Here is a 23,639-nt window from a genome sequence, read left to right as displayed (position 1 = left end):
TTCCCACATTGACTTGATATTAATAAACTCCTTTTTTACACTGTCTACCAGTAGGCTTTGGAAAAGTTGTTGAGATGCTGTTTTTACTTAAATAGTTCCCATGACAAATGACAAAAGGGAAGCATGGAGAGCACGTATTAGAAGACATAAGAAATTTAGAAACAACTTATTTAAATAACCCAAGCTTTTTTGTGAAGTGACAAGAAAGTGTCACCATACATTTACACATTACCTAATGCAATGATTTAATCATGAGGCAACACAGCCACAGATCAAAGGCATATAAATCAAGCCACCAGTATAAAATAACCTGGAGCATGCTATTTAAAATGCTCTTGAAGTATCCTGTTACATTTCAAGCTAATTATGACACATATATACTCATAATACTCATCAGAATACTCATCAGAAAACAGACTTAACCCATTCTCTGGTAATGAATGACTGACTGAAAGCTACTGCTCGGGAGAGAGGCTTATTTGAAGCTTTAAAGTATCTCCCCTGTTGGAAGTGAAGCACACTTATGATCTATGAAGTGCCTGACAGTAGCTTGAGTTGTTTTTCAAGTGTAAGTGATGCTTTTCTTTAACAAGCAAGATGTTCACTACAGTGAACTACAGAGTCCCCTCCTGCATAGCCGAGAAGTGACACAAAAACATGCACTGGTGTGTGCATGCCGGCGCGGGCATATTATTTTGTGGGAAGGTTATAGCTGAGTTTTTTTTCATAAGGGGACCATATGGCTCAATAGACACACAGGGACACTTTTGAAATGGGATGGGTCTTTTAAATGGCCTTTAAATGAAAACACTCTAAGATTTAAATCAAACATTACACCGTTGATAAAAGCACTACAGTATACAGATAAATGCAAAACATAAAAAAAGATTACAAAAACAAATAAACAAAAAATAAGGAAAGGCTTATAACATTTGTATTATATGTTAATATAATATTAATTTATTAATTAATATTTTCATAATTAAATATTAATTATATTAATTCATAATTAATAATTATTAATTTATAATATGTTTTTATTGTTTACAGTTACTAATGGAATAAAGTCACCATTTCATCTTTGGTTAATTCAGTAATGGCTGTTAAATGCCCATAAGTACATTCCCTCCTAATCAAATTAATAACATTAATCAGATTATCACTTGAGCTGGTCAGTGTGCTGTGCACAGAATCTAAGTGTCCATCTGCATCTCCTATGGGATGTAAAGCTAAATATTACATATTCACGTATTTAAGGCCAAAGACAACTTAAAAATCACACCTGTTTCAAAGAGTCCTGGTCTCCTGGAGAAAGTGCATCAGGAGCAAAGTCTCAATGTTACATTATAGTTTTAATCCCCTGCATTATACTCAAATTAACATTTGCACATTATACTCATGTACTGTTGCTAGTATGTGAGTAGCTGCTGCTTGAACCTGTTCATAGTGACTGATCAGCTCTCTTAGATAGTCACCCTGACAAGAAACATTGCCCCATGCTGAGCTTCGGGGGAAGAGGCAGCTACTTCCATTGTCAGAGTCCATGGTCTGACTCTACTTGCCAGAAAATGTAGCCACTCAACCAGTAGGTCAGAATTGCACTTTCAAATACCACTGGTTATCATGCCCAGCAAACAGTGTAAAAGTGATGCTGACTTAATCCTTTCTTATCCACTTGGCTGTTAAAATTTATATTTCCACTTTTGGTCTTTGATTGTAATTTGAAGGGGGGGTTGGTTGTTTGTTGGTATTATATTTAAAGTTTTTTTTCACTGATATCCCACTGTTTGTGGGGCCTACTCACAGGTAAATATTAGCAATAACTGTTCATATACAGAAACTAAAATCTCCTGGGGTGGGGGGAAATACACTATCTCTGAGGTCTCTGAGATCCATCTATATGGATATCCATCGCAATTCTAAATACATAATCCCATCAATGCTTCATTTTGGCAATTGCCACCCAACCTGTCCCGAGAGAACACTGCAGCATTCCTACAAGCCTGCTACAACCCAAAGGCTTAAATAGATTACGTTCATCTAAGATACATCAGCTAATAACACATTTTCTCGAAGGAATACTGTTATGACAGATTGAAATAGCAGATTAAATGCCAAAAATGAAAGCCAGCTATGAACTCTGAAGTCCCTGTGTGAGAAATAGGCTTGTTATCTTAAAGTTGATTGACCTCCTGCTTTGAAAGTCTAAGCCAGTTTTGGATAGCATTTTACTGTGAATACATGTAAGTTTTGCTTCATAATTTTGTTATGAATAACACACTCCTCCTCTTTACTCTGCACAACAGTCCAATACGTAAAGTGACCCACAAAAGACAAAAACATGTAAGGTGTGCATCTTGATTGGAAAATCGCACTTGTGGAGCAAACAGGAAATACATGTGGTGACTCCAAAACTGTGGTGATGTGATGCTTTATCATCTGCTCCAATACGTTATCTTCCATTCTATCTTGAGAAATGATGGGCTGAGCATGAACAATGTAAGTCTTACAGTTTCTCAGTGTAGAAAAAGTTAATTTATGCATTGCATCAATACTGGGGTGTAGAACAAGGTGTAATACAAACATACTGAGAAAGAACAGACACACTTCAGACCTGGCTGCACATCAGACCCTGCTTCTCTTCAAGGACACCTGTTCTCACTAACAATATATTGACTCAGCTGATTGTTCTATATATTTGTGGTCAGTCAATTTATATTAATTTTAGTTGCATGAATTGCTTTTATATCCCAAGTAGCAATATGTATATTTATATATTTGTATATTTATTCATTCAAGTGCAGCTAATCACAATATACCACAATAGGAAAATACATTGATGAAATTCCTAAATTAAGATGTGTTTAACAACTGTGCAAAATTATTGTGATATTGTCTTGTTTATTTGTTAGTTTTGTTGATCTGTAATCCATATCTGAATGGAATTCTTTTTATAGCCTTGCTGAACTGAACATATGTTAAAAAAGGAAGCGTGAAACCTGCCTTCCTTAAATTCTGTCTGCCCAATTGTTTTAAGGTGATACAGCAGGTGTACACTATACATTAAATTAAATTAATATTGAAGGGTATTTTAATAGATGTTACCAAATGGCAGAATTATTTCTTAGGACAGTCAGCATTTGTGTAATTCCATAATGTTTTATTTATATTGTTTATATCAGCTCTGGAAAAAGAGAGACCACTGCAAAATGATCAGTTTCTCTGGTTTTACTATTTATAGGTATGTGTTTGGGTAAAATGAACATTTTTGTTTTATTCTATAAACTACTGACAACATTTCTCCCCAAATTACAAATAAAAATTTGAATGGAATGGAATGGCTGCCATACATGTAGAGATGCTGATTTAAGAAAAAAAATGCAGTAGTCTCTTACTTTTTCCAGCGCTGTATTTTCTAACCATTTCTAAATCAATATATGTATGGCAATGAATGGAATATAATATAACAGATTATTACCCTACTCACCTATGAGTGTGTGAGTGGGTTTTATGCCCAGAGAAAACAAAACTCTGTTGTGTTTTAATCATGTGCCGATCCTGACAAAAACATTAATGTTGTGATGAGAGTCTGCTTTGCTGAAGCCTAAACAATGTGAGCAGTCTAGTCCCTTCACTGATACATAAAGACAGCTCACAGAATATCATATAAAACAATTTCTTGATCTCATCATTTTTGCAGCCACTCTCCCTGTCATTTGTCACCACATGACCACACTTTGTATAATTTCCTAAATCAATCAATTCATTTTGATTGATTGAAAGAAAACAACTTAAAAGTACCTGTGGATATAACCAGAAAGATATGTGAGACGTGTACAGATTTGGTATATTTCTTTCATATTGGATCAGAACATCATAAACAGTAGCATTTGCTTTAAAAACATGTATTTTGTTCTGTTATCCCACCATTGTGTTTTCCTGGTTAAGGATGTCACATGCAAATAATGTTTATATTAACTAAATCTGTTTAAAACAACACAGTCATTGAAAGTGAGGAACAGGCAAGCTGCCAGAATTCCTATAAATGATTAAATAAAGGACAATGAATAAACCCACACCACATAGGATTTTTTTCTGAAAAGGAAGTACCTTTCCAACTGCTGATAAAACAAAGGCCGGTGTATTTAAATTATTGTTTACTAGGATTATCAGGAGTGTTCCAGGAAATTGTTGGAACAAGGTACCGTGTTTCGTTTACCTCTCACATTTCCATAGAAGCAACAGTAACTTCCTCATAGGAAAATGGATGACAGCAAAAATATCTTACCATGTAGTTTATTTTTTCTCTTTTTTATTAAGTGAACTGTGTAATGTTGTCCTGGTACTTTGGGGCTGTCTCTTAATATGTTCACTGTTTAAAGAATGTTGTGTCGTGAAGTTAAAGTAGCCTTCCTTATTGTTTGGTCTATCCCGAAGAGCACTGGTTGGACATGCTGAAGACAAGGTGGAAAGGGAGGTGAGAGTAGGCACTGCTTTTCAATATTTTTCGTTACTCTTGTAATTTATAGAGCACACTTATGTTACTATATAAAGATTAAAAATACTGGTTGGGTGACTCATGAGTGCAACATATCAGTCTGAGTCAAGTCTAGGCTAAGTTCCATCCGCTTCGAACAACCCAGAACATAAAATACATTTAATGTAGTGTTTAAGCTAGCAGGAAATGTGGTTATTTAAAGAGTGAGAATATTCTACCACGTTCGTGCTTCAAACACATATAGGCCTCTTTTCACTGATAATGTCAAAGTCAAAAGAAGCAGATTACATTAGTCTATTGTTTGTCCTATTTCAGTATGTATCTTGGTTTTTAGAAATCAGTCCCTAGAATGTATTGTTTATTATTGCTTTAAAAATATTTGACCTATTTTTGTCCTGTTCATAGCCAAGGTTGCAAACATTGAAACACTGAAATCATTATGTTTTAAAAACTGAGATGTGTCTGAGTTGTCATCCTACAATTTGTTACCAGTCACACATTGTAATTTTGTCTGCTTTTTTAATCTTGTATTGATACAATCAGCCCATAAAGAGTGTATCTACTGCCATATGTAGTTTACTGATATATATCATGGTAAAACCACAGTAAAGTATAGCAAAGTGCAATCGTAGTAAATTATGGGGAGGTGTAGTACACCATGTAAATCAATGGTAAAGAAAAGTATTGGAAAACCAATGGTAAACAGACAAATAACTATGGTCAGTTCCCAAATGGGTAGACCAATCAGAATTGCTAAAACAAAAAGTGGATAGCTCTGGATGACCAGTGAAACTATGCAACATGTACAATGTAACAGTTTGGAACAAAAATCAAGAAATAAAGTTTATTTTTATATTCTGAAGTTTGCTGAACATTCTCTCCTGAAGATTGAAAAATTCTGGAGAGATTATTTTAAACAGAAATGAGGTCTTAAAAACAAATTCTCCCAGTAACATGTATTGGCAAGTATGAGGTAGTTAAAGAAGCAGCCAGATGTACAACTGTGACTGTGAGTTGTGAAAATGTGGGCTCTCTGGGGAAATGCAGCATTGCTAGGAACAAAGCTGTGTCTTGAGAATACAAAAAATAAAAACACAAGCAAGGTTTTGAATGTCACTGAGAATAACTTGAGCATCACCTATGACTGTTTAAGTTAGTGCTGAGGCTGTGAAGTTTTGCAGAATAAAGTGACAGAAAGGGTACAGACAGATACAATGGTACTAAATGTAGGATGTATGACATGAGTTTTAAGGGTGGCAGTTTCGCAACGACACAGACAAAAACACAGACTTTCCAATGGATTGTCCTAATATGTTTCTTATTAAAGCTTTAATTGTATACCCCAACACATACACACAATATATTACATTAATCCTAGAAACCGTCAATTCTCAGCAGCACACAAAAAAGTGATTGTGTAAAGCATATAGGTACAAAAATGTTCCCCAGGAAGGGCTAATATTCTTTATATTTCTGTTGACTTCTGTTTCTCACCTAGAAAACAGTTGAGCAAAACAGACAATTTGAAGATTGCTGCTGTCCCATCCCTAAATGCCAGAGCTAGTGATGGTGTTCACTGTTATGTAACTAACTATCGTCTACTCCAGCCCACTTTTAGTACAACCATGATCTCACAAAGTAGACTTCTGCAGAAAGGAAAAATACATGATTTTGTGAGCTTGAGGCCCACAAATCATAACTTCCACGCATGCACCTAATGCAGATTCAAAACACTGTGCCTGAAGGGTTTGTAGATGAAATGAACCGTTAAATATTGGAGCTGTAATTTGCAGTTAATGGTTTAATCGAAGTTTGGATTGGGCCCAGGCCATATCTGACTGAATAGTACAAGAGCATTTGAGCAGTAAATCCCTAAACATCTTGCTCACTTGAAATTGTGGGGGTGGTTCAAAAGAGGGCAAGAAGGAACACTTTCTATTTAGGATTATCATGTGTTTCATAATAAAATCTAGGAAGAGGTCAGATTGAATTACTTTCAACTGCCCTGCTTTGTTTCTGACAATATTGTATCATTAGTCTTTTAATTTAGTGCTTGCAGAGAACCTTGGCATATAAAGTAAGAGCAGAAGCAAATATAAATTAAAAGGACATTGGCTGATATTACTAAAACATTCCTGAAAATTTACATTAAATGATCTATACATTTGCTGCAAATTTACTTCAATGTGCAGCTGTTTATGTGTCTTAAAACTTGTGATACAGTACTTCACAGTTTCTCACAACTATCAGGCTTAATGTGGACTCAAAATAATTGTTTTGTTTTAAACATAAAGGGTGGTTATGGGAATTAAAGTAGCACTTCAATGTTTTCTTATGGCTTTATTGCCAATGTAGTGTCAATTATCATTTTTGTCAGGAATCACATTTTTCTTGATTGATTCAATTTTTTAAGAGGGGTCCTTCAGTTAGAAGCAGTAAACAAGAAAGATCGTAAATAAATAATCTACAGTAATCTGTATCGGAAAAAAATAACAGTAAAAAGGAATACATCTTAAGTTTGTGGACTCAGTTTGTGCATCAATATTGGTGTGGTGACTATTTTTAAAATAGTATTTTTCTTCTGGGAGTAACTTGATTTCATGATGCCTTCATTTGAACTGCACAAGTGTATTCATAGTGCATTAAAAGTAAAAATGAATTTAAGCCTGGTTAAGCAATTAACTATATAATTAAGTAAAACAATTATGAAATATTTAATGTATAGGGTCTGGTATATATTTCCTTTTTCTTTTATTTTCATTTTTAACCAAAAATAGAATTACCCAGTTCCCTCCTGGGAGCTAAAAGATTGCTCCTAATGTCCCTCATTTTCATTCCCTTTCTCTTCCCTTTTTGCTTACATCCCTTGGCACTAAATTACCCCAGTGCTCCACCCAGCTTTTGTAGACCAGTGATTATAATAATCTTTTTCCATTTACATTTCCACCCCGGCTAGTCAGGTTTCTTTTTCTGTCCTTTCTAAACAGATTCCAACTATCTGTAGGTAAAACCATTCAGGAAGGAGTTTAACAGAATGTCCTGAACAGAATCTGAAGGAAATGGAAACTCGGCAGGAAGCTGTTGTTTCCTTTATGTCCTGTTCAGCTTAAAATTCTGTAGAAATTCTGTTGAGTTTGCGTTGTCAGAGGATTTAGAGGAGTGCACGTTGCTGGAGTTTTTTGTGTTTTTTTAATTATTCATGGATATCTTTCCAGTCCTTGCTTCAGCTCTCGACAAGTTTAGGGGGAATCTCGCAAGTAAGGCAATCATGAGGAAAATAAGTAAAAGGTAAATGACTACTCTGCAATTTGTTTTCACTTGAGAGGAATTTGCTGCTTCTCTTCCTGCATTCTTTAGGAGTTTTTGCTGATATTGCATAAGTGCCCGAGACAATGTTTGGTCCTTGTTTGAAGTTGAACCAATGAATTGCATATGTGCTGTAAGTTGATGGCTGTGTACAATTGTGGTTTAACAACAATCAGGCTTAATTAATTAAGAAAACAACAGAAAACAAAACTGAAGATCATTTTTGGGAACTTAAATTTAGCAAGTAGTTGTTCTCTGTATAACCACCAAATTGTGTGTTAATTGTCATTTTGATCCTTTAAGTAGATGGAAGTAGTAGGCACAAAAAAATAGTAATATACCAACATTACAATTTTCCAAGCAGTCATATTCTTTTCATAGTTACTTTTCACATTTTAATATAAACACATGGGTTTTGGAGACAACTATTTATTTTAGTGCACACAACAAGGCTAAGTGTTGTCTATCAATTTAGTCATTTCCTTTGCTTACTCTTTTACTTTATAAATAAGACAAAATGTGGTCTCAGAGTCCTGTACAATGTTCTTCACTAGAAAATGTGGAATCACACAAAAGTATTTGTTAATTCTTCCAAATATGTAAATGGAATCTTTTTGGATTCAAGGTGTGTTTCCCTCTATGCATTATACCGTTAGCACAAAGAAACATTACAAGCACAGAAAGGTGTGTTTAAAGCATATTTTTATGGCACCCACGTCATCATCCATGATCCTGAAGCAATAATGTTATACCTTATAGCTCAAAGGACTTCTCATTTGACATGTGATTACCTTTTCTGTTATTATTGCTGTTAAAGACACACTGTGCACACTGAATGAGGGAAGACATTTGACCTACAAATTCAGTACCCTTATGAATGGTCTTGTGAAATTAATATCCATGAATTATTATAATTATAATATTATGATTATTATTCTATGGTATTCAGGGGGAATTTTATGGTAGGGCACAGAACAACACTGACTCTTGTAACTGAAGAACAGCTGTGAGTTTGTGTTGAATAATCAGCGTTGTGGTAAAGAAATGAGGGGAAACTGATTAATCTGGCAAGACAGGCAGATAAACCCTGGAAACATAGTCAAGTGATAAACTCCTCTCCTATCTTGCTGGGGGTTTTGTTTCCTACATGTCTCCCCACATTGTTGATTAAACAATACAGCCTCCGGCAGCTGATCATCAGTCTTCTCAGTCATTGTATATTCTTCCCAAAATAATATTTAATCCAAATAGTGGATTCATCATTCTGTCTCTCACTATTACTGTTATTATCACTGTGTAGTGTGATATGTTATTTGCTAGGTGAGGGGAATTGAGGAGAGTGTTCTGGAGCCTTGGGGGTAAACCCAGGAAGTTAGCACAGCAAAGAGCTCAATCTGAGACACCATTTGGCAGTAATTTTCCCTTCAAATTATACTAGAAACCTGGAGAAAAAAAGATAAATCAGTTGAACTTTTAAAATCCCAATATTCATAATCTACTCATTAAAGCATAATACATTGATATTTGTCTTTTGCAAATGTATATATCTGCCACTCAAATCCAGATTACAAGGATAGTTAAATAGCCCCACTTCCAATCACTTTCAATGCAGTTAGTTATATAATGTAATTAATTACTTCTCAATCCAATAATTAACCAGCTAGTCTTGCACAAATCCTGAACGGCAAGAACTGACCTGTGCAGCTTTGTATTATTTGTCTTTATTGTGTACCCCAATGCAGAGATTTTTTTTTCCATTGATGCATTGTGAAAATAACCTCAAATTAATCTCAGCAGCAATTTCCTTGGTTCCCATATTTTTTCCAAACTGATAGGTCCTAAATGTGAAAAGAAATGGGCAGAAGAGGACAGACTATATTTGGTATTCATTAAATGGATCTGAATGTGCTATATGAACTGAATTAAGCCACAACTCTGACTTCCCCACCAATCACAAACTATAAATACCTTGTTTGCCAGAGGCTAGTTTCTACTCACTGGAAACTGAAGTACTGGGCAGCTAATTTTCTATTACCTGCTGGGTCACAGAATAAATGTATTCAGGGCTTTTGTCAGTATCTTCCTCAGTTGTCTGATTGTACATTCAAACTGAAGTCACAATGACAAAAGAGAGGGATATGAGAGAGACTGCAAGAGCAAACATAGGAGTTCATATCATCGAGGGTATTTGACAAATGGAACTAAACTCCTCAAATACTCTGTTCTTCACAGAAACATGGCCTGTTCAGAGGTATCCTGGCCCATTCCCATGAAAGCCATTGGGGCACAAAATCTACTGACAATGCCTGGAGGGGTCACACAGTCTGGTTATCTCCACAAGAAGGGAGGCACACAGATCAACCTCTTGAAATGTAAGTACTGTGTACTGTTAAAATGCTCATTTACACTGTACATTCACCAATGTTACCCACTTCTCTGTTGTATTGAAATAATGATTTCAAATGTTTAATAATCTAGGACTTCATCAAACAATCTGCTACTTTGTTTGTTTGTTTTTCCAATGTGTCATAGCATTAATCTGTATAAGGCCTTATAAAATACAGGAAAATAAATGGATATTTAACTGTATGTGTGTCTTTTAGGGCCCTTGCGGTTTGTCATCATTCACAAAGGCTGCGTTTACTACTTTAAGACGAGTACCTCTGCAGCTCCACAAGGTGCCTTCTCTCTGAACGGGTACAACAGGTCAGTCTCTGCCGCACTCTGCCAGCTATAGCCTTCTGAATTAGCACCGGATAATAATCAAGAATTCTCTAGTACTGTACTGTATTGAATCCATATTGTTCCACAAAAACATTTATTATTGTACTGAAAGTAGTTTCAGAGCCTCAACGCCCTGCATATGACAGAAAAATACTTTTATTTCTGCTTGTTGTTCAGTCTAAAGTTAATAATAATAATAATATTAATAATAATAATAATAATAATAATAATAATATGTTTTATTATTATTATTATTATTATTATTATTATTATTATGAATGATTAATACCATATAATAGGAAATACTACTACCATATTGGATAATGCAACTTTAACGTATATACCGTATATTACTTTATATTCCCATAAAGCTAATTATATGCTGCATATATGATATTCTGAATCACATGATCTGCCTGAAACATATAGCCAGCATTAACATTACTTCATCTTCCTTATAAGATTTATATATATATATATATATATATATATAGCATTTTCGCATAGCTTGCATCTGTCGCTACCGGTGTGAAAGGCTATGAAAATCACTTTGCTGCACAACAAAACGCGTCACGTCCAGCATGAATAGACCTTAAGGCTCCAGTGGAGGTGTTGGTCGTGTAGAGCTCAGCCACCCCCATGATATACCAATGAGGAAGACACATTTTCACCAGCCCGTGCTGAATATAACCCAGAACTGCACAATGTGTAGAGTGCCCGCTTGCGTTCTGTGATCGTCTCTTTCATGTCATGATAACCATCAAACAGAAATTTAAGGATAAGCGTTTGATAGCTCTAGCATTCTCTGGGGTTTTTAAATTACAGGATGTAAAGGAAGGGTGCCAATCTCAAGCAATCTCTGCATTTTCAGAACATCAGACAAACCAATTATACTGAGAAGTTATCAGGAATTTATCTTTCTACATTCAGTGCAGGAGAAACCTATTTAGGCCTCACCCTAAATGTGTGGAGTTTAGGTTGGGATTTATTTATTTATTTTAGTAAATTTATTACAATTGCCTATTTGTGTTTCGCTTTCTGTATTTGGATTGCTCTGCCTTTGCTTGTTGTTGTTGCTTATTTATGCTCAACTAGCTGTAGGCCTGCAGGAGGTATTTTGATGTTTTAAAGGTCTAAAACAGTGTTCCGCAAATACAGTCCTCATGAGCCACAATCCTGCAGCTTTTTATAGGTCTGATTAAATCATCACCTGCATATGACTTAGGAAAGAGGTTTAGCTGTTTCGTTTCAGTGAACAATTAGGACTATGGTCAATGTGGCCACCAATAAGTGTGCAGACATCGCTGCTCATTCAAGGTGTTTTGCAATTGACCAGGTTTTGCTAGGGCTCAGTTATCTTGAAGTCAACCAGGGTTTCCTCAGTGAACGCTGAATCGTGAAACTTGCCTGTGAGTCTGCAGTGTTATCAGTGAGACCCGCCTGAGTCCTCCCCCAGCGCTGTAGGTTAGCTGTTTGTACTCCGACCTCACAAGAGTTACCAAGCACATAAGATGCCTACGTTTCTGAGCTTCATTTTTTCCACTTCAGGTATCTAAAAATGCCTTATTGATCATAGATTTGGCACTCGCCACAGCAAGAATTTAAAAATACTTGGTGCTTGTGTTGGTCATTTCTTGTCTATTTTGGAAAATACAGTTGTTTAACTGGAATTTATATATATATATATTTTTTTATAAGGTTTGGGTCCCAGAGAAAGGAACATGGGCTACAATAAATGTCCTTTCACTGACTGTAAATGTCACATTGTAACATCATAATCTATAAAAGAGGGGTGTCACACCTTGTTCCTGGAGCACTGGTGTCTTCCAGATTTTGTTCCAGCCCGGCTCAGAGCTATTTAACTGGTGTAATAACATGATTAACTGGATGGGACTATACATTTCTCCATGCTCCAAGTTATGTGGGTACTGTATCTGGTCTCAATAGCCTATTGAAGCTATTAACTGGTCTGAACATCTTAAATAAACCTAATTTATAATGTAATTCAATTAATCAAATAAGCTAAATTAACTTTTGAAGGAATTTTACAGAGTTTACAAAAGAAATCAGATTTTGTAAATATACGGTTAAAAATGTCTGAAAGGAAAAAAAAAAGAATTAAATGCCATTGCCACATGGCTTTCCATGAATTCTTAAATTACTGGGTACAGTCAGTTGCTTATTTTGCAGTGCAGTAAAAATAGACCTCTAATACTGTACTCTAATGTCCTAAAGAGACTAGCTGAGCAAAAGAGAAAGGAAAATTGAAAGCAGGCCAAACCATTTATCAAATATAGAGAATCTTACAGAGTAAAGTCCTTACAACAGAGCTAAAGGGGTAATCAAGCAACAAAAGATAAGTAAAATGGATCTTCTTATCAGAATCAGATATGTGAATTGTATGTTATATGTTTCAAGAATATAATTCCAGATTATGTATTGTACAAGCTAAGGTAATTTGCAATAGTAAAACAATTACAGTAATGCATTTTGTGGAAGAAATTTCCACATTTCAACTCCAAAGGTTTCTACTATTGTTGAGAAATGTTTACACATATACAACTAATTTTATATTTATTCACACTTTATACTTAAGAGGAAACACATGTGATTGAGGTAAATCACACATGATTTGAAAAGCTACACAGCATTATTAATATACATTGTTCAGACCACATTATGTTTGCAGATGAACATCATGCATAAACATTTACGCAAACTTCAATTCAGAATGTTATGACTCTCTTGACCACAAGTCTTGCATTTATTTAGGTTTTGGATGTGAATCACGCTACTGGAAAAGTTTCTATTGAAGATGTTTCATCAGTATAAGGGCAACAGAGGTATATAATGTAATATTCCGGGCAAAATAGAATTCCTTTCAATCCAATTTTTCTGTTACTTAAACAGTTTAAGGAAACATATCACTGTTTCAATTAAGGAAACTCTCTTCCTTGAGGTCTGAATAGTACTGACGTGATTCTTCCAAATTCCAAATTACTGCATTCACCAAAACAGCTTCTTTGACTGATCACAATTCAATCTTTCCATGTCTTTAGAAATTGAGGGTGCCCTGCTGGATTAGATTCTCCAGAGCCCGGGTTGGTGAGCCCTGATATAGTCTGTTTTCTGTTGTGTTTTCATCACAGGTCCCATATTGCTTGTTGTTAAAAACTTTAGCAGGAACCCAGAAATAAAAAATGGTTTTGTAACAGTAACATGTGGATGTTTCCATAGGGGCATAGTTTCCATTTGTGTGTCTTATAGAAAGTCTTCAGTCACCACTTTCTTCCATTTACTGTAAAATTCATACTGCTTTGCTTGAATCGCAATAGTATATCTGTGCCTTGCAGTAATGCTTTGTGGGTACATGGTCAGAACTAAGATAGAACTATCTGATGGAAACATATTCAGGGATTTCACTCTGAACACTGCCTACAGCCTTTTAACTGAGAGATGGATATTGGATGCAGACAGTTTAACTGGATGTTCTGCATGACTGCAGTGACTGTGATTTCCATGGCTTTGACACAAATCATGTTTCATTATCCTAAGTGCCTTTCAATGTTTATTTCTGTTGTCCCTCCCTGCCTTTAACGCTTTAATTAGCATTGTTGATCTATGTCTCAATTGATGACCTTTATTTATAACTCCTTTAAAGGAGAGTCGTTTAACTGCAATCAAGTGATGCAGAGCAATGCTTCCTGTTCAAGTATCTATCTTGTCGGTCAGTGTCATCACGTCATTATTCAAGTGAAAAAACTTGTTCAGAACAAATCTTGCTTGCTGATTATTATTTTTCTTTTTAAATAAATCTAAATATTTTAACAGCCTGCTAATTAAAGGCAACAATTTTGAAAAGTAAATGTTGTAAAGTACTGAGCATATTTAACATGCACAATTCACACACACACACAAAAGAGACATGATTCTACGAATGCTGTTACTCTTACCCAATCCTACTCAGGAAGGAAGCAACAGTTTATTCAAAACCCATCTAACTTAGCAAAAAGCTAATTATACAAGGATACAGCTGCATGGGTTCATTATTAGCTTCATTAGGTTCAAACATACATGTAATCCTTTTTATTTTTAGGTTAGTGTAGTATTTTGCATTAACAACTGTATATAAAGCACAGTAAATGTACCCAGAATATTCGTCAGAAAAACAAATACATTAAATAAAATTATTATGATTATGATGATGATGAAATTCTACTGCACTATATGAGATGAATGCCATAACTTTATTGAGAAAGTCATATGACTCTTCCCAGATAGTGGAGGCCAAGAGTGGTATCTGTTACTCTACTAACATTGTATGGATAAAGAAGTTACATCTACAGGATTCTGTACATCATGGGTGTCTTTTATGCTACAAAACGTCTGCTGCTACTTTTTCATATGTGCACTTAGAGCTGTTAAATGTCAAACCACTCTAAAGGCTGCTTATACTTTTTTAATGTTTTACTTTTTAGCTCATTTCACTCCATTTCATTTACAAGAACTTTGTGGTTTTACCACTGTCCATGATATACTTTTCTGCCTTCATACCATGTCGACTTAAGCAAGGTTATGATTGCTCTTTAACAGAACAAATACAGTTTCTTATGACTTCTTTGAACCATAGCTTTAATGATTCATGTGCATGTTATAATTACAGATGATCAGTTTCATTAATAAAATGCATTTTAAATTACAAACAAGGATGTGGTACACTGTAGCATATTAAACAATAAATGATTTTACTTTAGAATTAGCTTCAGTACTGTTAAAGTATTTCTAGTGTATAGATCCCCATGGTAGTACTAATGACAAATATCATGATAATAATAAGTTCTGTAATGCTGTAGGTGTAGGTGTGGGGGTCATTTTACAATAATTGTAGAAATGTAAGAAAAGAAAACCTGAAATATAATTTGCAGTAAACAAAATAACTGTATATTTTATATAGCTTAGCTAACAATGACTAATACAGAGCACTGTAGTTACCACTTCAGGGAGCAATATTGCTTTCTCCATTATTCTGTAGACAAAGGGATACTAAAACTATGCTGATTGTAGTCTTTTAAACTGTTACAACCATAAATGTTTTCAGACTGCCTGTCAGCTGAAGTTGCCAATATGTGGTCTTTCTGATGTCTCCTTTTACTTGTTTCTCATTCGGCAGGATTATGAGAGCTGCTGAAGAGACGACTTCTAGCAATGTGTTTCCTTTCAAAATTGTTCACTTCAGCAAGAAACACCGCACGTGGTACTTTTCAGCTGCCTCAGAGGAGGAGCGGAAGGTGAGCAGAAAATATCACGTTTGTCCCAATCCCAATTGAAAAGAACGAGGGCTAGGCCAAATCAAAACTTTGACCTACCCATGAAATGTAAATTAAATACACCCTATCGTGTTTTGATTTATAAGTAGTAGAAAGTGGCTTGAGAATAAATTAAAAACGCAATAGGAAACAGTTTTTTACTTTGTGATTTGTGGGTAGAGTTTTGATTTGGTCTATCCCCAAGTCAATTAAGTCAGATACCTATATCTTAGTTTTTGTCAAAACTGTATACTTATGTATTTTCTGGTATGTAACCGATTGAACGACTCATATATTGCTCAAACCAACGCTATTTCTGGTAGCATACCATGTAGCCAGGATGCTCTCATGGGGATCAGTTGATGAGAGATCCTGTGTATTTAATTGGGTTCATGTCCTGTGACTGGCCAGGTCACAGCAGAAGTATGGAGTCCTCCACATGCTTGTACAGCGATGCATAAAAACATATTTGCGAGACAGAAAAATGAGACAGTTTCCAAGGTGACAGGTTCAAAAAGAAAAATACATTAAAGCAAAAGCCAAAATACTATGTATTTCAAATACTCACTTCTCAGCTGTAAGTCAGTCTTGCAGAAAATAGGTTCATGTTTGGTAAGCAGGAAATACATGGTCAGTCCAAAATTCAATTAATCCTCTCTTTTTTTCTTATTTTCAATGCACAGAAATGGATGCTTTGTTTGAGGAAAGAAATTGACTATTACCATGAAAAAAGGGAAATACATGTTCCAAGGTAGGATATTCCTGGAGAAAGCAACTTTGTTGTCTTTTGGTTTGGTTATTTAGGTTCCTCTTATGCATATTCTAATTGTATTCATCTTGTAAAGTCCCTAGTCTGAGCAGAAATGCCCAGAAAGTCATATTAAACTACTAGAAAGTTATTTTAGGTGAATAAAGTTTCAGTTCAAATGAAAAACCTTTAGGCTATTCTGTTAGAGATTGGTAGCTCCCATTAGAGCATTTTTCAGTTTAATGTTGAGTTAAACATTCATGTAAAGGTGTTGTCACTGATTATCTTTTGCTTAAGGGTGAAACTGTGACTAAAATAGTATACGTAATTTAAAACCAAGGCTTATCAGTAATATATCTGAAATGAGACTGACTGTAGAGCACTTCAGATTCAAAATATTTTTAAAAATACAACAGTGATTCTGATGTGGTGCAAATGAAATACTATATCTAAATGAATTGATTAATTAACTGTTTGATAAATGTGTTATTGAGTAATGGTATATCACATAAGTTACATACAGATATTTTGCTTAACTAATGCAAAGAAAAATATGTTTGTAATATTTCTTTCTGTAAACAGTGTATGAACAATATATATAATTTCCATTAAGTATGACGATAAGGTTCTGTAGTCTAAGAACACTGTAATATATGTACTACTGTTTAGTGAAAGTTGAACCATTTATAAATTTGAGGAAGTACTTGTTGTGATGATGTTTCTAATGCATACCTTTTTGTTCCAGTGACTCTGATTCTGATGCGGACAGCTTTTACGGTTCTATCGAACGCCCTGTTGATATCAAATATTCCCCAGAGGCAACAGATAATGATGGTAAAGCTGACTAAATTTAAATGTTTTGGTCAAGACACATTATAATGTCAGTCTGCAATGTCAGCCCTGGCCAGCCTCAGTCCTGCTGCAGCAGTTTATAAGAATGACCAAATGTCATTACATTTCTAGTGGTGAAAATCAGTGGCATATATTTAAAGAACCAATGAAAGTATGTGTTAATGAGAAACTGTCTAGCATCAGAATTCTACAACAGGGACTAATGCACATTAGTCATATGAATTATGAAGATTTCTGGCATTTTTCAAATAACACAAATGCATAATTTATATAGAAGTTATATAAAAATTCCACCTACTATCTATTTCCAAATTTAGTTTTTTATTAATATAGAGTGTCATTAAATAGTATATATAATAAATAATACATTCAAACTGTCCCATGCTTTTGGGCCCTTTGTAGGTCTGAGTTCTAGTTTTATAAAAACCTATTAAAGTACTGTACAGAATATGCACAGCATACACTCACCTAAAGGATTATTAGGAACACCTGTTCAATTTCTCATTAATGCAATTATCTAACCAACCAATCACATGGCAGTTGCTTCAATGCATTTAGGGGTGTGGTCCTGGTCAAGACAATCTCCTGAACTCCAAACTGAATGTCTGAATGGGAAAGAAAGGTGATTTAAGCAATTTTGAGCGTGGCATGGTTGTTGGTGCCAGACGGGCCGGTCTGAGTATTTCACAATCTGCTCAGTTACTGGGATTTTCACGCACAACCATTTCTAGGGTTTACAAAGAATGGTGTGAAAAGGGAAAAACATCCAGTATGCGGCAGTCCTGTGGGCGAAAATGCCTTGTTGATGCTAGAGGTCAGAGGAGAATGGGCCGACTGATTCAAGCTGATAGAAGAGCAACTTTGACTGAAATAACCACTCGTTACAACCGAGGTATGCAGCAAAGCATTTGTGAAGCCACAACACGTACAACCTTGAGGCGGATGGGCTACAACAGCAGAAGACCCCACCGGGTACCACTCATCTCCACTACAAATAGGAAAAAGAGGCTACAATTTGCACAAGCTCACCAAAATTGGACAGTTGAAGACTGGAAAAATGTTGCCTGGTCTGATGAGTCTCGATTTCTGTTGAGACATTCAGATGGTAGAGTCAGAATTTGGCGTAAACAGAATGAGAACATGGATCCATCATGCCTTGTTACCACTGTGCAGGCTGGTGGTGGTGGTGTAATGGTGTGGGGGATGTTTTCTTGGCACACTTTAGGCCCCTTAGTGCCAATTGGGCATCGTTTAAATGCCACGGCCTACCTGAGCATTGTTTCTGACCATGTCCATCCCTTTATGACCACCATGTACCCATCCTCTGATGGCTACTTCCAGCAGGATAATGCACCATGTCACAAAGGTCGAATCATTTCAAATTGGTTTCTTGAACATGACAATGAGTTCACTGTACTAAACTGGCCCCCACAGTCACCAGATCTCAACCCAATAGAGCATCTTTGGGATGTGGTGGAACGGGAGCTTCGTGCCCTGGATGTGCATCCCACAAATCTCCATCAACTGCAAGATGCTATCCTATCAATATGGGCCAACATTTCTAAAGAATGCTTTCAGCACCTTGTTGAATCAATGCCACGTAGAATTAAGGCAGTTCTGAAGGCGAAAGGGGGTCAAACACAGTATTAGTATGGTGTTCCTAATAATCCTTTAGGTGAGTGTATATCAAATGATATGATCCTCTTTTGCTTCAATAGAGGATAACATGCATTTGCAATATACAAGCACAACAAATATAAAGAGAAAAATACATTAAATATCAGCCGTGCTTTGTATGGTTCTGGCAGGCTTTAGTCATTTTCTATTTCCTGTAAAGGAAGCACACAGATTTGTATCAACAAATGCACTTTTAACAGCTTATCAGTATAAACAGGTAACCATTCATAAATCTAATTAGTCTCCCTCCACCACTACCTGTCAGGAACACAAATCTTTTTTAAACAAATAAGTGCATAACTCAATAAACAGTTTATCCTTTATTTAGAGTACACAATTGAGGATGAAGATGATGATGATGAGGAAGACTATTTAAAGCCCGATGGGTCACCAACTTCTCCAGGTAGACAAAAGTTCAACACTCATTCTACATTATATTTCTTAGCTGTCACCCTTATCCAGAGACAACAGACAATTGTCGATGGTGACAATTGTAACAATATATCACATTATTTATACATACAATGACCCATTTATACAGATGCGTTTTTACTGGAGCAATCTCTGTAAAATACCATTCTCAAGAGTACAGCAACAGTGTCCCCCACCTGGGATTGAACCCACAACCCAGAGCCCAAGTCCAGAGCCCTGAGCACTACTACACGCTGCTGCCCATTAACTGTAACTGTACATTATCTGTAAACTGTCACATTATACTTTCCCTATATATTATTGTGTAATAAGCACACAATTATAATGGGAACCATTAAAACAAATTGTTAATGACAGACACTTACAGTAGCAATTTGATCTGATAGCTGCATTTGAAATCTTTTGATATTGAAGTAATAGCTTAATCCACATAGGCTTCTAGAATAGTCACTCTATAACATCTCTGCAGCAAGTGATAGTTCTCTTGTATTCAAATCGTTGTACCAACCTTATATAGTTTCTCTGTTGCAGATTATGAAAAGATTATTAGATGATGATACTAGGTTAGTGTCTGTAATTAGAAAGACAAATGGGAATGTGCAGAAACAGACAATGGCATCTATACTATTCAGAGAGGTAGAGAGCTAATTGTTTCAGTGGGGAGAGGATCCCTACCATGTGACGTAAGTCACACAGAGAGATTCAAGTCTTCAGTGAAATTCAGCATAGCGGACCGTTATTGATTTATTAATCATTAAAAGTAAAGGCCCGGTATGCAATATAGCAAACAAGCGTTGCATTATCTTAATACTGGTATAGAAATAGAATGTTTTTGGTTATTAATTATATTTTGTATTATTTCAGGCCAGCCTACTGTACCTCCACCTGCCTATCCTCCTCCTCCTGTCCCATACCATAAGCCACAGTCCCGGCAAGAAAGTGTATCATCTCTACAAGTCAGAGCACAGCCACCTCTACTGTTACCACCAGTTCCCACTAAAGTTCTGCCGAAGCCTGTTCTTCAAAAGAAAGCCCCTCCACCTAGCCCACCACCAAAGAGATTTGAAAGCGACAAGGTCTCCACCCAGGGCCACAGCAAGCTCCCTCCCCCGCCTTTGCCTTTTGCTCCTCACTTACCCCCGCCCCCCAAAGGCCCCAAACCCCAAATGATACCTAAGCCTCCATCCCCTGCTTGTATCGACAAAACTTTGGCCTCCAAACAGATGTCAGCCACTATGCCTGTTTGCCCTAGCTCTGAAAAGAAACCGCCCATCGGTGTTGGACAGTTCTCAGCGACTTTGCCCATTTGCAGTGACCTCCAGGCAAAGCTTGCCCTGCGGTCTGCCAATAAGCCTAATATACCCATTCACAAATACAACATCCAGCCTCCAGAAAGTGAGACCCAAGGATCACTAACTACTCAGAAACCTGGGCTATACAAGCCGCCAATTGTTCCGAAGCCTCCTGCCCCATCCACCAAGTTAAAACCCAAATGTCCTGGACAGTCCATTCAGTAAGTCATTCATGTTCTGTTTAAAGCATGCTATGGTCAGTGATAAAAAATAATAATCAATATGTCCATATAGCTCAAGAGTAAGTGTAAAACAATTGCTTTACACAAGCCATGACCTAGTGAACTCAAGTGATTATTTCACACAGGCTGGTCAAGTTATCAAAGTTCAACTGATGTTAATCCAAACCTGTATGCTTATATACAGCATGCACTCAATGTAGAACAAGGTGAATTCAACAGCATTTTCTCCTCCATTATTTGTATTTACCTTGTTTTACCTTATTGGAAAAAATATTACTACAATAGACTGTAATTGGCAGGAATCTGTGAATGTATACCAGAACATGATAAGAAGAAGTTACACACCTACTCTTTCTTCTTCTTCAGAAGGTCATCACCCGAAGGACAAAGTTTCCGATCATCAGTGGATGAGGCCCCAACCCACCTGCGGAAACTATCCCAAGCGAAAGAGGAAGACTCTGATGAAGACTATGAAAATGTAAGGCTGCTGAATGCGTTAGGATAACCACTGGGTGGTGTAAAATAGAAAACAACTCCTACCGACAGGGTTTTAAGTGACTGAAAGGATAACGGTTTCCATTCGGTAGTACTAAGAAGTCTCTACCTTTCGGATTTACAGGTGGAACAAAGTTTGATTGAATTCGGGTCTTAATTACTAGACGACAGTGCTTCTGCAAATCATATTTTTACCCCACAATTAAACGGCTGCATGTTAGTTAAATCATTTGTTGTTGTTTTCAAACACACAAAACCCATATTGGTTAATGAGCAGTATCAGAAAAAAACAAATATGCATTCATTACAGTTTAGTTAGAGATACCCTGAAGTATATTTCAGGTTACTTGTCATAAATTAATTAAATATAATTAAAACAAAAATAAGCTACAAAGTCCATAGGCTTATCTTTAACTGTGAGCCGCACAGTTCCTGATCTCACAGGAAGACAGTCATGTGTATGCGTTGACCATTAGCATTTGCAGCATGCATTGTTGGTCACACTCTTTTAACAGTCTCGGTTGCTGTGCTAAATGTCTAAATATAGATATGAGCCTGCCTTCTCCCTGCTTCCTCCAGAGCAGCTGTGTGGCAATACCACGTACTGCACTGTGAAATTGAAGAGGCAGCACAATTAATCTTAGCACGATCCGGTCTATTTTGGTTTGATGGTAATGAAACTGCATTATAAGGAAAACATATTTTCAAAAGCCTACATTTGGTTTACACAATTGAAACTTTTACATTAACCAATCTCAAAGGAATGTGTACAGCTTACAGGTAGTCTCAACTATGCCTTATCAAAGGACAGTGCTAATATATCCACTCTAGTATAAGTGTGATAATAGTCACAGCTAATATCTGCAATCTGCTAATTTTAGTGTATGCATGTGCTGAATCACAGTAACTACCCTGACAGAAAATGTACTACAATCATTTCCATCATCCTGTAGTATTAGTTACACTATTACCATGTTTTTTTAATGGTAATTACCGTTGTACTTTTTCTGCAGGGTGGCATTCAATAACATACATTTATGTTGTTTTTTCTTATGTAATCGATCAATGCTCATATTGTTTTCCCATCAGGTACAGCTGCCAGATTCAGTGTTTATCAATTCAAAGGAAACGAGCGATGCTGAAAAGTAAGAACCACAATCTTTTAAATCCTCTTTCCCCACCACAGACATGGGAATATGTGTTTTCCAAACCTAATGAAACAAAACAATTATCCTGCAGTTCTGATTGTCTACTGCATGCATATACACAAATGTAGTATACAAAAATAAAAATGTATGTTAATACACAGTAGACACATAGATAATTAGAACATATGGATACCTGGCAAAATAATTGGAGGTGATTGTTCATAATATTTCTCAATATGGATTTAAATATTAAAATTCAGTACACATGAATCTTACTTCAAATATCCAGTGCTTCTATTTTGTTTTCACTTATTGTTACAACAAAACAAACAAAATATACTTAATGAACATATGCCACCAGAGGATTTTTATCTCCATGTTCTATAAAATTACTATAATGGTTTACAAGATTTTCATATTATGTTGGCAAAAAAATAAAAACATAAACATAGCACTTTCTGTTACTTGTTATCAAAGATTCCTTGTGTTCACTGCCCCCTAATGTCAGATTAATCAATGATATATGAATGAACCTTGCTTCTGCATTTCCTTTTCTTGAACATAACTCCTTTTATTTAAATCTTATGTTCTCCTTTTCTGTGTATGATTACAGACTATTTAAAGATACAAATAAAGGTGGCTCTCCTCAAGATGGTCTTTACTGTATTAGGAATTCAGGAACAAAGACAACAAAGGTACGTTTATGGTATATGTACTGTCATTGTAATAGCTGCACTACCCGCAAAAAGTACAAATACATTATCAGCAACAGAACTGCATGGTGTACAAATTAATTTAGATTGCAACAGAAAATCATTTTGTATCTTCTAGTGAACTATATTAAAAGATAATACGATTATCTGACCTTTCTGCCTGAATACTTTAATTTACTTTAACATCAATTAAGGATTTCTCAGGT

The 23,639-nt window shown here is 35.9% G+C and overlaps 1 protein-coding gene and 1 long non-coding RNA gene across 3 annotated transcripts in view; one reads left to right on the top strand and one right to left on the bottom strand.

Moving 5' to 3' along the window:
- LOC136754768 (uncharacterized) overlaps positions 1 to 23,639 on the bottom strand; it is a 62,611-nt gene that overhangs the window by 25,776 nt on the left and 13,196 nt on the right. The window lies entirely within an intron of this gene.
- The window catches only part of sh3bp2 (SH3-domain binding protein 2), a 36,735-nt gene that overhangs the window by 9,774 nt on the left and 3,322 nt on the right, over positions 1 to 23,639 (top strand). For both annotated transcript variants that reach the window (XM_066710885.1, XM_066710884.1), the window contains exons 2-11: positions 10,037 to 10,176; positions 10,408 to 10,510; positions 15,699 to 15,816; positions 16,518 to 16,585; positions 17,328 to 17,416; positions 19,440 to 19,514; positions 20,408 to 21,056; positions 21,444 to 21,555; positions 22,662 to 22,717; positions 23,334 to 23,415. In XM_066710885.1, coding sequence (XP_066566982.1) covers positions 10,041 to 10,176; positions 10,408 to 10,510; positions 15,699 to 15,816; positions 16,518 to 16,585; positions 17,328 to 17,416; positions 19,440 to 19,514; positions 20,408 to 21,056; positions 21,444 to 21,555; positions 22,662 to 22,717; positions 23,334 to 23,415 — 1,488 coding nt within the window. In that variant the 5' untranslated portion in view covers positions 10,037 to 10,040. The remainder of the gene's footprint in view (positions 1 to 10,036; positions 10,177 to 10,407; positions 10,511 to 15,698; positions 15,817 to 16,517; positions 16,586 to 17,327; positions 17,417 to 19,439; positions 19,515 to 20,407; positions 21,057 to 21,443; positions 21,556 to 22,661; positions 22,718 to 23,333; positions 23,416 to 23,639) is intronic.

Source organism: Amia ocellicauda, chromosome 8 (assembly GCF_036373705.1).
Source record: "Amia ocellicauda isolate fAmiCal2 chromosome 8, fAmiCal2.hap1, whole genome shotgun sequence".
NCBI lineage: Eukaryota > Metazoa > Chordata > Actinopteri > Amiiformes > Amiidae > Amia > Amia ocellicauda.
This window is presented reverse-complemented; position numbering and strand designations above follow the sequence as displayed.